Genomic DNA, 13,202 nt, shown 5'->3' on the forward strand with positions numbered 1-13,202 from the left:
TTTATGAGGTTTGTCCAGGACAACATAGCTGTGGTTTCAGGCATCCAATCTGAATTGAAATTGCTTCCTTTGTGCAAAGTTCATAGAGATTTATTTACAATTTATTAATATATTTTTGTATATCCGTTCATAAAAATGAGATGAAAAGTGAGCAGCCTCACATATGACCTTAAGATACAGTAATATTTCTAGAGCAGTATTTATATCCTGTGGATTCAGCCATGTGTTATCAGTTTCTCTTCCTACATCTTCACCTTGTGCAACACAGAGCGAACGCCAGGCAGTCGCTGAACCAGATAAATTGACTTAATGCTCCATAAAGGGCGGAATGGCAGACTCCATCATGATTCAGGCCTACAACTCGTCAACATGATAATGATCACCCTCATTTATCAGAGGCAATAAGCTGCGTCCAATCAGACGCAGCATCGCATGCGTCTGCCTCTGTTGACCCGCTGCCTCTCTCCCGTCCCACCCCCCACTTCACCATGCAGACGCATGGTTTCTTAGCAACCCACAAGCAGCCTATGGAGAACACCGACTCAAACGTGCCATATCTCATGCACACACACACACACACACACGCGCGCGCGCGTTCGGAAATCTGAGGGAGGAGGATAACATGTTTCCACTCTGCCCTCAGCCAACTAAATATACAACCAAATACAAATACTCAATCTACCTGCCTCCATGAAGCCAATCGGTTCTGCTATCAGCTGTGCATCTACTCAACATAATCTGTTAAATGAAACTTTACTATCGCACTTAATCATTGACAATTTCTGAATGATCACCAATATTTAAAGCCCAGCAACCATAAAATCTGCACTTTCCAAAAGGCTGAAAGCATTACGAGATGGAAGCTAAAAGCTCTGTAGCCTCCATGCAGTCTGACACTATTAGCACATTAAGGGAGAGCTTAAATACAGTCAGCAGACGATGGATCAACCAGTGCCCTGAGCGGGAGACAGGACCATAATTCCCCTAAAGGGTGAGGGAGGGGTGGCTTTGGTACTTTAATAGCAACTTGCATGAAACCACAGACCCTGGAGAGAGGTGGGACTGGCTGGATAATAATGAACAACCTTTGGGCAGCTCTAAATCCCATACAGCCTCCACCCACGCACACGTTTGCACAGAAAAAATAACATCTATTTGCAACCGCTGTATGCATAAAAGGCATTAAAGTGTCTGGGGAAAAAAAAAAAAAAAAAAAAAACAAGACCTGGAGAGAAAAATCTATGTAACATGCATATGACATGTTTAGGGGTTCACTGGGTGTCAAGGGGATCATTTCAGCCTCAGCAGCTTATGATAGGGTGATGGAGTGAGTACTTTAGCTGAAAGCAGGGGAATGAGAGAAGGATGAATGTGTTGTTTTCTTCTGGAAAGTTGCAGTAAAACTGCAGCCTGCAGAGGAAGATAAACATATGCAATGCGAGGGTCATTTAGAGAAATACTGCCTTGCACAAGTATTCATTTCCTTATTATAACCACAACCTTCACTGTATGTTATTAGGATTTTTACGTGACACACAAACATAAGTAGCGCATAATTATAATGTGGAAGAATACTTGGTTTCTATTATGGCTGCAACTAAAGATCATTTCAGTAATTTATTATTCTGACAACTAGTCAAATAAAAAAAATGGCAACCTCAAGAAAACCGGTAATTAAACAACTAAAACCTTTTAAAAAAAAAAATAAAAAAAAAATTAAAAAAAGCAAAAAAACAAATAAATTTTTAAATAAGAAAATAGACATTTTATTGTGCAAAATTAAGCAATTTCTTTTCCATTCTTTTAGTGAATGCTCTAACAGTTGCAGCAAAGGATGCATCTGCAGCTTAAAAAACGAACTAACATGTGAAAAGCTCAACTTTTTCTGCTGGGCTTAGTGCAGTGAAGGGTTGACTTATAACTCATTATTTTTGTATAAATTGACCAATAATTGATAGCAAAAGACGCTTAATAGGATTTTTTTTTTTGTTTACACAAGTTGAACTAGTCGAAGTTTGTTTTTATCTTAAATGCAAGATGCATTTACTTTTGTACAGTTTTACAGTGTTGTTCTTTCAGAAAAATTTTTTTAGTCTATAAACTCCAGTTAATTTATTGATTACTAAATTAGTTGACAAATATTGCCATTCACTGTGATTAATCAATTCAATCCCAGTTCCTTGTAGAGTTTTACAAATAAAAAGCAGAAAAGCATGATGTGCTTTTGGATACAGACCCCTTCCTCTGGTGCCCCAAAATAAAATCCAATGCAAAATATTCCAGCTGTGCGTAATTTAGTCTGATCACAATTCCAGCTGTTCTACAAAGGTAAACCTTCTCAAGTCTTTAAAGATTTCTCTCCATTTGGCATTTCATGTGGTTTGTAAATCTTATAAAGCAATCACACATCTGGCAGTCCAGCTTGGTCCACGGGTATTTGTTGCCCTTTTCCTCTTTAGGTAAAGCTGCTTTGAACAGATTTACGATTACACACAACTAAATACAAACAAAATAAATACTGCATGGAATGGATGCTATCTGAATACAGACACAAAACATTTCGAGACTCAAATCCGTGCACAAATTAATGCCTCTATCTGGCCTCATGCTTTCAAATAGCACATAAATACAGCACTGAAAGTGTGTGTGTGTGTGTGTGTGTGTGTCTTTATGTGTGCATTTTGAAGGTCTATAAGAACCTCCAGCTTTACCCAGTGAGGATTCAATCCGCCCACATCAACAGCAGACAGCAAACCTTTATCCGAGTCAAATTTATAAATGTTAAGCCTTTCAAGTGAGGCACGCTGACATTAATATTCAAATCTCTCTGTCGTGTTGCACGGCCTCTTCCGGCTCTGTGTTCTCAATATATGTCCAGTCTTTCTGACTGAGGCAGAGAGAGAGACCTGCACACAAACACAGGTGACCTTTAAGGGGGAGGGGAGGTCACTGCATGTTGTGTTTCTGTGAGCAGTCCATGGACTCAGCAGCTTGGGGAGTACATGCTCAGAGCCTGGGCCAGACTTCCCTCTGCAGTGTGTGAAAGACAAGAGGGAGAGACAGGGACAAATATCCCATCAGCCCCCACTCAGCCCACACGCTCAGTGCATGTTTAGGTCTATGAAGAAGGAAAAAAAGACATACATACACCAAGTCAATGTTACTAAAACTGAGGTCTTCTGGACAATAAAAGAGCTAGAAGTTGATAAAAAAAAAAAGTGCAATCCAACATATCTTGATCACTTCATCTAAATCCCATTTTTGTGGCTTTGTTTTTTAACAAAATATTTTCTGGAATTACAACTAAAATACATGAAAATACATTTTTCTATGAAAAATGTATTTTTCCATTTTTCATGGAAATCCTAACATCAGAAGACACTCAAAGACTAATAAAAATAAAGTGTTTATTGGACATCTCTCATGTGTGAAGGATTTAAAATATTTTTAAAAAATCAATACAAGAAACAGAAGAAAATTTGTAAGTTTCACATACTTATATATGAAGAAGAAAATAGCTAAAACATGTTCTAATAAATTAGGTTTTGTGCAGGTATAAAATTAAATGTAGATTTTTCTGAACATTCATACGATGTATTACAGGACGGGCACCATGATGACACACGTGCATGCATCGGGGAAAAAGATGCGACAAAAATGTAGGACAAAACAAGGTAAAACATGCTGAGAACATCAAAACCTGTCAGCGCACATTTCTCTAGACCTTTGTATTTGCACTGCCCCCTGGTGGCTGGCATAAAACAGTGCAACAAACTTACATGTTTATTTCTTCACAATTACAAGCCAGGATGTAAAAGATTAACTTTTTATAAAGGAAACAAAAAAGTCATCTTTAACATTATATTTGCCACAATAAAGCATTTCACAGCCGAGTCAAATTATAAATAAACTTGATAAGAAGTACATACAGTTAGCTTTGAAGAGACAAAAAAAAGCTTCAAACTAAGAATACTTTCATTTAGCAGCCAAACAATCTGCTTTTTAAACCACATTTGTAAAATAAAACCTTACAGTAAATATTGTTTAGTCAGCTTAAGTAACAGAAAAACTTTTTTACCGTTGAGAAAATCCTGAACGATTCTGACTTTACTAATAAGCTTGTTTATGAAATGAGCCGTCTGATTATTGGAGAAAGTAGGAGAAAAAAAAGCGCAGAAAGCTAAAATAAAAGACCTGTGAAGTAAACAAGCAGTAGCAAAAACATAAAAACCAAGAGCCAAAATTTTTGACCAGAAATAAAAACTGGAGGAAATTAGATTTTTAAAATTTCAACAGTATGGATCTTCTTTAGTATTGAAGAAGAAAAATAAGACTACATTCAATCCAAGGTAAGCACTGACAAAGAGCAATTACATTTACAGTAATATTTAAGATACGATAAACAATACAGCATTGTTTGACATTTTTTAAGTTTAATCCTCGAAAGGAATTAAACCGTTATAAAAGATAACTGAGTGCAAAGGAGGACCAGTTGTTTGTTTATGTCGTTTCTATTTCCACTACTTAATCTACCAGTTTCATACAGGGTGTTCAGGAAACAGGAAACATTGTGTCATATCACTTTTAACTACATGCTGAACAAACGTCCTTTACTGCACAACTCTGTATATTCATCCATGGAGGCAAGACAGACAAGTTCTAGTCAATCTGAATAAATACTTAATTATATTCAAGATTTATGAGTCATATATTGGACTTCTATCCATTATATGATCCACAAATACATTCATATTGTAGATTATTTACGTAAAGAGTGAATTTTTCAATTGTTTTCTATCAATTTGGATGATTACTACCGACAGCCAAGAAAAACCCTACATTTAGTTTCTCTGAAGACTATAAATGAAGCCATTAAACATGTTTTTTTTTTTCCAATACAGAAATGTCAAAGTATATACATAGACGTTTGCATGAGTCACTGGATCAATGCAGTGGGTTTGGAGGCCATCAAGCTGCTGTTTTTGCTGACATGTTAATAAGCAAATCAGCTCAAGAATGTGGTTATACGTACACTTTTTCTACCACTTTTTCTTTCCACCTAACTTTCCACTAATATGTTTGGATATTAGTGTATTTATTGATCTCTTTTAATCATCTGATTTTTTTTTTTTTTGAGGAAGTTAATTTTGGGTTTTTATTAGCCATAAACTATGGAAGGAAATTAATGCCGCTAAAAAGAAAAGAGTTCTGATTTTGATCTCAAAATTTCCATAATCCTCTTGTGTAACAAGCCAAAATAATAAAATCTAACAGAAAACGATGCTTGAACTATATCACTCTTTGTGCAATAAGTCTATATAGTGTTTGAGTGCCCCAGTACTAAATGGAAATCCTGAAATAAATGCAATTTTGATGACATTTTAATTTTTTTAGATGCAGCTGCAGCATATATAAAACATTATTTGATCGTTTCTTCAGTTCAAATAAAGAGTGCGTTCAGAAATGGTCAACTTTGAAAAGGAAAAGACACAGCGATATAGTCACATTTTGCTTGTTTTACTTCCACAGTTATGTTCAGACTATTATAATCATTCATTCACATCAATTACACTGAACAAAATCTATTTTACCTAAAACAGACTGACTCAGAATTAGACATAATCATCTACATAAAAAATATAGAAGCACGAATAAAACCAAAAAGCTTCAATTGTTCCAAACTGCTGCCAAGGTGCTGAATAATAACTTAATGTAGGTATTTTTCCTACTTGTGTTGCTTTTAAATAGGACTCTGGCCTATGTCAGGCTCCGGCTGACCGTCAGAGTAGTACGGATCCCCTTGATGGACTCTGTGATTGTGCACCCTCAGGTTTCCTCTGTGGGCAAATCTTTTCCCACACTCGACGCAAGCAAAGGGCCTCTTTCCCATGTGAACGTCTCGCTGGTGGGCTCTCAGGTTGCCGCTGCGGGCGAAGCGTTTACCGCACTGAGCGCAGCCGAAGGGACGCTCGCCCGTATGCGTGCGAGTGTGAACGGTGAGCTCTGACGGCGTGAGGAAGCTCTTGTCGCAGAACTGACAGGGATGCAGTCTGACTCCAGTGTGCCGTAGAAGGTGCCTGCGCTGATGGGAAGGGTAGGTGAAACACTTGGTGCAGTAGGGGCAGGAGTAAGGGCGTCCGCTGCCTCCACTGGGAGTTACAGGATGACTGTGAGTGTTGGTCTGTCGTGCTGCGAGCAACTGGGAGTTGGACTGCGGTCGCAGAGGATCTCTGGTAGTAAAATTAGCGACTCGCCGTGTGTGGTTGATGTGGCCTCTTGCACCTCTGTCGTCTCTTGTTTGCCATGATTCACCAGACGAGGCTGGAGTGAGATCTGTCTGAGCCTCCTTTACTCCCGGACTCTGATCCGAGTTCTGGTTCTCAGACTCCTGGTCCAGATAAGCAAACGAGGCGTCGTCGCCTTCGTTGCTGGTCTCGTCTGATCTAAAACCGCGCGGGAAGGAAGACGCGTCGTTGCCGATGCCGCTGCCGGCTGCAGCGGAGCAGTCAGTGCCGTCTGCCTGCAGCTGGTCCAGACCTGACGCAGCACCTCGAGTGGCGTTCAGTCCAGGTAACCACTCACCTGCTGGAAGTAGACTGGATTCAGACTTGGGAGAGCAGTGGTCAGGATGGGAGATGCACACATTTCCATTTTGGGCTTGGACTGCAGCAGACCGTAATCTAAGATGCTGTTCATAAAAAAAGAGGTAAAAGAAATCTGTAAGGACCTCAATATTAAACAAAAACAAGATTTGAATGAGTAAATACATATTTTAGCTAAATCACTGGGTAGATTGTGTGGGTCACGGAAAAGAAGTAAAACATCTCACCTCATGCTTTACGGCAGCTCCTTCCTGACCTGTGACCTCTTCCTTCAGCAAGCAGAGTACTTCCTCTGCTTCCGATGGACATGGATCCTTCCCCACACTCAGTGCTATGCAAAGACAACAGATTAGTGCAAACTCTGGTCTTAGTTGTACACCCGTTTTACTGTATTTACAAAGAATTTCAACAAAAAATACAAAAAAAGAAAGAAAGAAAAACAAGTATTCTTATCAGGGATAAAATAATATACAACACTAAGAGCTACAGTTCTTTCAATGTTATTTTTACTGTCCTGTAGGGTACCAACTAAAAGATTAAATTATGAGTATTTCTGAACGCTTTCTATGCAGAATGTCACTCCTTTCGACATGGACCCTTTACCCCAGTACAGGGTTGTCCAACTCAAGTTATCAAGCCAATGTTCTGCATGCAATACAGTTCAAATAATGGCCAAATTATGCCCTCAGCTTGTCGTCAAGTTCTGCAGAAGCTTGATAATGAAACACTAATTCGGTTAAAGTGTGCTGAACTAAGAAAACATCTAAAACACGCTAAACTGCAGCTCTTGAGGAGTGGAGTTGGAGACCACTGTATTAGTCCACTCAGTGTTAGGAAACATGTCACTTCAAGTTTGTCAACAATAATTTTGAAACAAGGTCAATTATAGTTTATATAACTTGCATTATTTAAACCGCCTAACTTTAGACTGTGGTTATATTTCTAGGTTTTTGTAATACCTGATCCTGTCGGGATCTGTTGCCTCAGGCTGCTCTCTCTGTCTCCTGATGACAGCTCTCCCTCCTCGGTGCCTCCACCCTTAGCTTTGTGCCTCCTCTCCACCTTCTCCAGCCTGCAGCGGAGCACGGAGATCTCCTCGGCTTTCTGCGCCAGCTCCGCCTGCTGTTCGCACAGGCTGCTCTCGAAGATCTTGGCGATCTCGCACACGGCGGCAGCAAGCAGAGAGTCCATGACGGTGGCCAGCTGAGCGTGAAAAGCGCTCCTCACAGACTCCATGCTCCTTTTGTTATGATTAAACCCGACTTAATGTCTGAGACTGACCGACACACCCCTGGGAGCTTCCAGAAAACAACACGACATGTTGCCTGAGATACTGTCAGGATACAATTTGGAGTTAATGACAAGAGCCTGCTAAAGTGTTGGATATTTTCGACCGTAATTTAGTAAAAAACGCTTTAAAAGAGACAGAAAAGTCCCTGCGTCGCTTTCTCGTCATCTCTGAATAACATGTAAACAACGACCCAACGAAGCTAGCATTGCATCCTTTAAGCTAGCACTTGCGTTTAATGTATAAACACTACATTAAAAAGAAAAACAGATTAATAGACAATGCGGTTGTAATTTACTGGCCAGTAACTTTCCGTTGACTAGAATAAAATAAGTATGGCAGCCTCACTTTCAAGGAAAAAAATCGCACGATTTATGTAGCAGGTCGGCACCTGTGAAGAGATGTTGCAAATCTCGCGATAAGATGAGAAATCACGTCCTGCAGACGTGCAGGTAAGGCATTTGCAACGCAGCTCAATCTCTTAATCTTCAACTAAAAGACTAATCCAACTATTTTAGATTTCAAATATAAATTTATCCCATATTAATTCTATGGGGAAGAACAAGTCAGCGTTCAAAACAGTAGCAGTGAAAAACTACAAAGTTTGCTTTATTTCAGAACAACAGCATGAAATTAAAATCAAATAAAGGGACATCAGGAAGCATTTTAAAACTCCATTAAATAAAGGTATTTTTTACTGTCAAATTCAATACTGTCAACATTAAAGTAAAATAATTAAATATTATTCTTAAATGTTAAAAATGAACAAAAACTAAACAAGATTGCTAAGCTCAAATCAATCCTGAAGAGTAAACCCATTTTTAAAAATTAAATTAAATCTGTTGAACCAATGTAATTGACACCAGAGAGCTATAATGATCCAGCTTTCAAGAACATCATATAATAAAGTTGTGAAGTACCCAAGATGTATCAAATGCAAACAAATACTTGGGAGAGACTGGACCTTCGTATTTATTAAAACAACAACAAGCAAACAGAGAAAAAAAAAAGCACATTTTTGGCTTGGATCATATTTCTCACAAAGTGATGAAGCACTTTTGACTTACTCGACGATCACCTAGCAAGTTTATAGTTTCCCTCTCTTAAGAGTTTTCACTTTCTGAGGATACATCTGCCTTCGTCAGTCTAATTTTAGTCAGAGAAAACAAGACGTTGAGGTGACTACTTGCTTTTGGTGGACGAAACCCGTCTCGTCTTATACTCTTACCTGTGATTTGAGGGAAAAAAAACAAAAACAAAAAACAAAGCTACTTTGGCTTCTTGTTTTGACTGAAATGGTTTTAAGAAATACAATATTTGGAGCTGTTCGTTTCCAATTCTGAAGTAAAACTAAAAGCACAGTGGGTGTAAATTACGGCTTTCAGCGAGGACAGCCGCTATTCCTGTTGCAGTCTTCCTGCCCTTCTTCTTACGCACTCAGGCTGGTAAAAAAACAAAACGTACATCACTCATCACCCTCAGTGGCCTTCATTCTTGCATTTTCTCACCGCGTTTTAATCCTCCATCTTCGTCAACATCTTCTAAGGGCTCAGTCCATCCCAGGTCTCCATTTTGGTTGCTGACCTGCTTCTTCTCGTGTACATCGAATTCCTTTTTCTCATCAAGGATCTCTTGACATACGGGCGAAGTTTGCATCTTCTCGCTGTGACTCATTTTGTGTCGTCTAAATTTTTTTCTGGAGTTAGTCTTGTAGCTGCACTTTTTGCACGCGAACTTTCGGGTGGAGGGGGTTTTTTTGTCAGCAGAAGACTGTGTGATTTCCTTTATCCCGATCCCCTCTGCTTTGCTGGAGTCGAGTGCTTTTTTTTTTACGGGAGTCTTGTTCCCTTGTAGTCTGCGTTTTTCTTTCATCGACTTCTTGTACTCTGCACAAACTCTCTTATGGCATTTCACATCATTTTGGAAGCAGAAGGCCTTCAGGCAGCCTTTGCACTTCTTCTGGAAACGCTCATGTGCACGCAGGTCTTTTTTTGTGTCCAACACCTTGTAGCAAGTCTTGCAAATGTATTTGGATTTCCTCTGATTTTTCTCTTCGTGCTTTAACGAATCTTCTTCGTCTTTCTTCTCTTTTTTGTCATTGTCTGTTAAAGTTTCCTCACTCGTTCGTCTTTTCCGAAGCCGGTCCAAACCGCTGAGGTCGCAGTAGTCCTTGCTGAGACCATGGAGTAATTTGTTGAGGTCGCCACTTATTTTCGGGTGCCGAGCTGCTTGATTACCGCCTGGTTTACTTTCGTCTTGGCTCGGGTTTGGCTTTTCATTCATGGCAGAGACTGGGAGGAACAGACAGACAAATGGAGAATGTCATTTGACTGTGTGATTTGAGACCTTTGAACTTATGTGTTGTGAGACAAAATAGTTTAGCAACAACAAAGCAAAAAAAGGGGCAAGTAATTTTGACAGTGAGGTGAGAAACAGGAAAATGTAACGTACATTAACCGCCCTCAGCCCCCATGTTAACATTTACAGTAATTCACTATTTTCAGAAGAAGGATTAATCAAAATGTGACATAATGGGAACTATTACGCCAATTAATCTATAGAATCTTAGATTTTTGTCTGTTTGAAGGTTTTTCCATATTTATGTAAAACAGGAAACACCTTGCTTTTCAACCTTGTAGAGAAACCCTGATCATTTTTATGAAGGTGTCTATAAAAGAGCCAAAAATGAACGCAAAACATCCTGAAAGCATCAGAGAATGACCAAAATGGTCCATAACACAACTTACTTCTTTTTGATCTCCTGCCGACTGGAGATTTCTGTACGTTGATGACATTGTTGTTCTCCTAAAAATAGAAAAATAAAGATATACAAGTTACATCTGTAAAATGTTGTAAAAAAAAAAAAATACCTCAAAAGAAAAAGAGTGAAGAAAACGAAAGGCTTAACAAGGATCAAACAATCAGATTAAGTCTCAGATCTGGCACCAACATCCATCCTGGGCTCACTGGTTTTCACTTCTACTTTACTTCTGGATTTCATCATTGGTTAAGCTGTCTGACAGAAATCTGTCCGGGGTCACACTGAAAGATCGCCCAGTGGCCTCTTAAGCAACAAGCCCACTGTGGGATGTGGCACCATAACAATTAGCTCATATCAGCAGGTTACAGATCTGATCGCTTCCTCCTCCCCCCCACCGCAGTTTGTGTTATTGAACAACCATTCGCCATCACCTGAACTTCCCAGATCCATCTACACACCTCGTGCTTAACAAGAGGAACAGGAAACAGGCGTATGGAAAACTGGCGCAGTCTTACGCTGGGACAACCCTCCTCTTGTCTGTTCGACGTATCACAGCCCAGTGGAGCACACCAGTCATCAGGCACTGCGCACAAACAGACACACTAAGCATGTTTAACCCCACAGTAGTAAGATGTGGAGTTATGTTCCTTACACAGCTTTCTAATACAGCGGCGTATTACTTGAAATCAAATAAACAACCCACTATACCTTCAACATCAATCTCAGGAACTGTGACAGGCTGTTCTGGGGCAACTGGAACAACTTTTGGCTTTGATTGGGTTTCAGTCGTCTCTGCTCTTCTCTGACTGCTCATCTCAAAGTCTTTAAGCTTTATCTCTGCAGCTTGTAGCTTTATTTTGAGTTGAGCAATCTCTTCTCCCTTCTGCGCCATCTCCATCTTATGGTTATACAGTGCGCTTTCTAAGATCCTCATGACTTCAAACACGGCCGTCCTCAAAACGGAGTCCATCGTTGTGGTCAGCTGGACCCGGACGCCTCGCATCAGACTGTCAGACATGATGGACGACGACCTGCAGCAGCTCCTTCAGAGCGAGCGAGACGTTGCCGAAGTCCTTATTGGTTAAACACAAGAGAAACATGATCAGATTACAGTCGTCAACAAAACACACGCTGTTTTCCACCTATGATAAAATCACGCTTTGCATGCCAACAAAAAAGTTTTAATTTTATACTTTTAGCTCCATGTACCAGGATTAAGTACAGGAAGATGCCATTTTACAAAAGGGTTATTTATCATAAGGCAATATCCAATTTCACACACAATACTGAATCCGCATATTTAGTTTTAAAGAAGTTTGTTTTCCAAAATTAAGCAAAATATTCATTTAATTTTTAATAAACAACTTAGGTTTTGCTGTTATTTCATGAGAGTCTAACTATTGATACCTTTAGAGAATGTGGTCTATATCATTGAGTAAATTAACAAACAAATCCGGTAGGTCGTTGTCAGTGCAACAAAGTTATGGTCATATAATCTTACTAAGATAATATGCTAGTAATAACGTTTATCGCTTATAAAACTTTAGATTTCACTTTAAGATTTTTATCTGTAGGTTTTGCATTAGTTTTAGGTCTGCTTTTATTCACTAAAACAATAATAAAATACCCCAACGCACGTATTCAGCGTACTTCAGATGATATAATGTATTTAAAATAACACTTGTTAACGAGAGGCACCAGACTCACATGGTGAGGAACCCACCATGTTGACTAAAAAGGCTTCTGATCAGAAATCGGATATTGTTATAACATCAGCAGTAAAAAGTAAGAGCCACTGGTTACTTTGCCAAGCTAATGAGGAAGTGATATCCGGTGATATCCTCATCCGCCATTTTCCCCTCACAATCCCCGACAAGAATGTAAAGCATTTCGTGATTTACTCCGTTAGTTTTCTTCGACTCGTAAACGCCTCATATCAATGCTACCGCAATGCTACAAGATAAACTTCATATGCTGACAATCTGACACGCCTAGCGACGTGGCCTAGGGAGAAGAGACCTAGCCTTAGCGTATTCCTGATAGCTATCAAAGTAACACCACAAGCATTCAAGAAACAGTATCTGGACACCAGCTGCATTTGAGATCAACCTTGGCTCACCTGGGAGATGGCTTTTTTTGTTACTAAAACGGAGAGAACGTATGGAAGGTGACGGTACCACAAACCAAACGGACTTTTCCCGCCGACTATCGCAATGACGCCGTAGCTCTGGTCTCTGTAGTTCACAGAGCCATAAGGTACCTTGTGATTGGTTAATGTGTTACCATTAACCAATCACAGCATCTTACATTGCAGACGCATCCGTTGCTGCATTTAATGTACATCGTAATTCATCATTTCAACCCATGAAAAGCCGGTTAGGCACATTGCAGAGGTACAAACCTTAAAAAAATTCCTACACATGCTTTTTTTTTACGTAACTAAAGATAAGTTCTAAAGAGTTCTACAAATGTTACCTTACCGTTAAACATGTTAACAAAAGATCAAAAATTGTATGATAATTACTTCCTATCCTATCCAAGATCTAACATA

At 39.4% G+C, this 13,202-nt stretch overlaps 2 protein-coding genes across 4 annotated transcripts; both read right to left on the reverse strand.

Annotated features, from left to right (window-relative positions):
* Window positions 1-4,906: 4,906 nt before the first annotated feature.
* Window positions 4,907-8,322, reverse strand: LOC103147459 (zinc finger protein 629-like). The gene is made up of 3 exons (XM_007565812.2): window positions 7,562-8,322; window positions 6,830-6,933; window positions 4,907-6,688 (listed from the first exon to the last, which is right to left on the reverse strand). Exons 1-3 carry the CDS (start codon window positions 7,836-7,838, stop codon window positions 5,741-5,743), a joined length of 1,329 nt encoding a protein of 442 aa, XP_007565874.1. The 5' UTR covers window positions 7,839-8,322; the 3' UTR covers window positions 4,907-5,740.
* Window positions 8,323-8,472: 150 nt separating this feature from the next.
* Window positions 8,473-12,924, reverse strand: LOC103147460 (zinc finger protein 668-like). 3 transcript variants are annotated; one of them, XM_016678449.1, is made up of 5 exons: window positions 12,771-12,924; window positions 11,360-11,724; window positions 11,083-11,234; window positions 10,638-10,695; window positions 8,473-10,181 (listed from the first exon to the last, which is right to left on the reverse strand). In XM_016678449.1, the coding sequence occupies exons 2-5, from the start codon at window positions 11,667-11,669 to the stop codon at window positions 9,379-9,381; spliced, it is 1,323 nt and encodes a 440-aa protein (XP_016533935.1). In that variant the 5' UTR covers window positions 11,670-11,724; window positions 12,771-12,924; the 3' UTR covers window positions 8,473-9,378. The 3 variants fall into 3 exon arrangements, with proteins under 3 accessions (XP_016533935.1, XP_007565876.1, XP_007565875.1); XM_007565814.2 differs by having other exon boundaries at window positions 11,167-11,234; window positions 12,771-12,923; XM_007565813.2 differs by having other exon boundaries at window positions 11,110-11,234; window positions 12,771-12,923.
* Window positions 12,925-13,202: the final 278 nt, after the last annotated feature.

Source organism: Poecilia formosa, unplaced genomic scaffold (assembly GCF_000485575.1).
Source record: "Poecilia formosa unplaced genomic scaffold, Poecilia_formosa-5.1.2 Scaffold183, whole genome shotgun sequence".
NCBI classification, from domain to species: Eukaryota; Metazoa; Chordata; class Actinopteri; order Cyprinodontiformes; family Poeciliidae; genus Poecilia; species Poecilia formosa.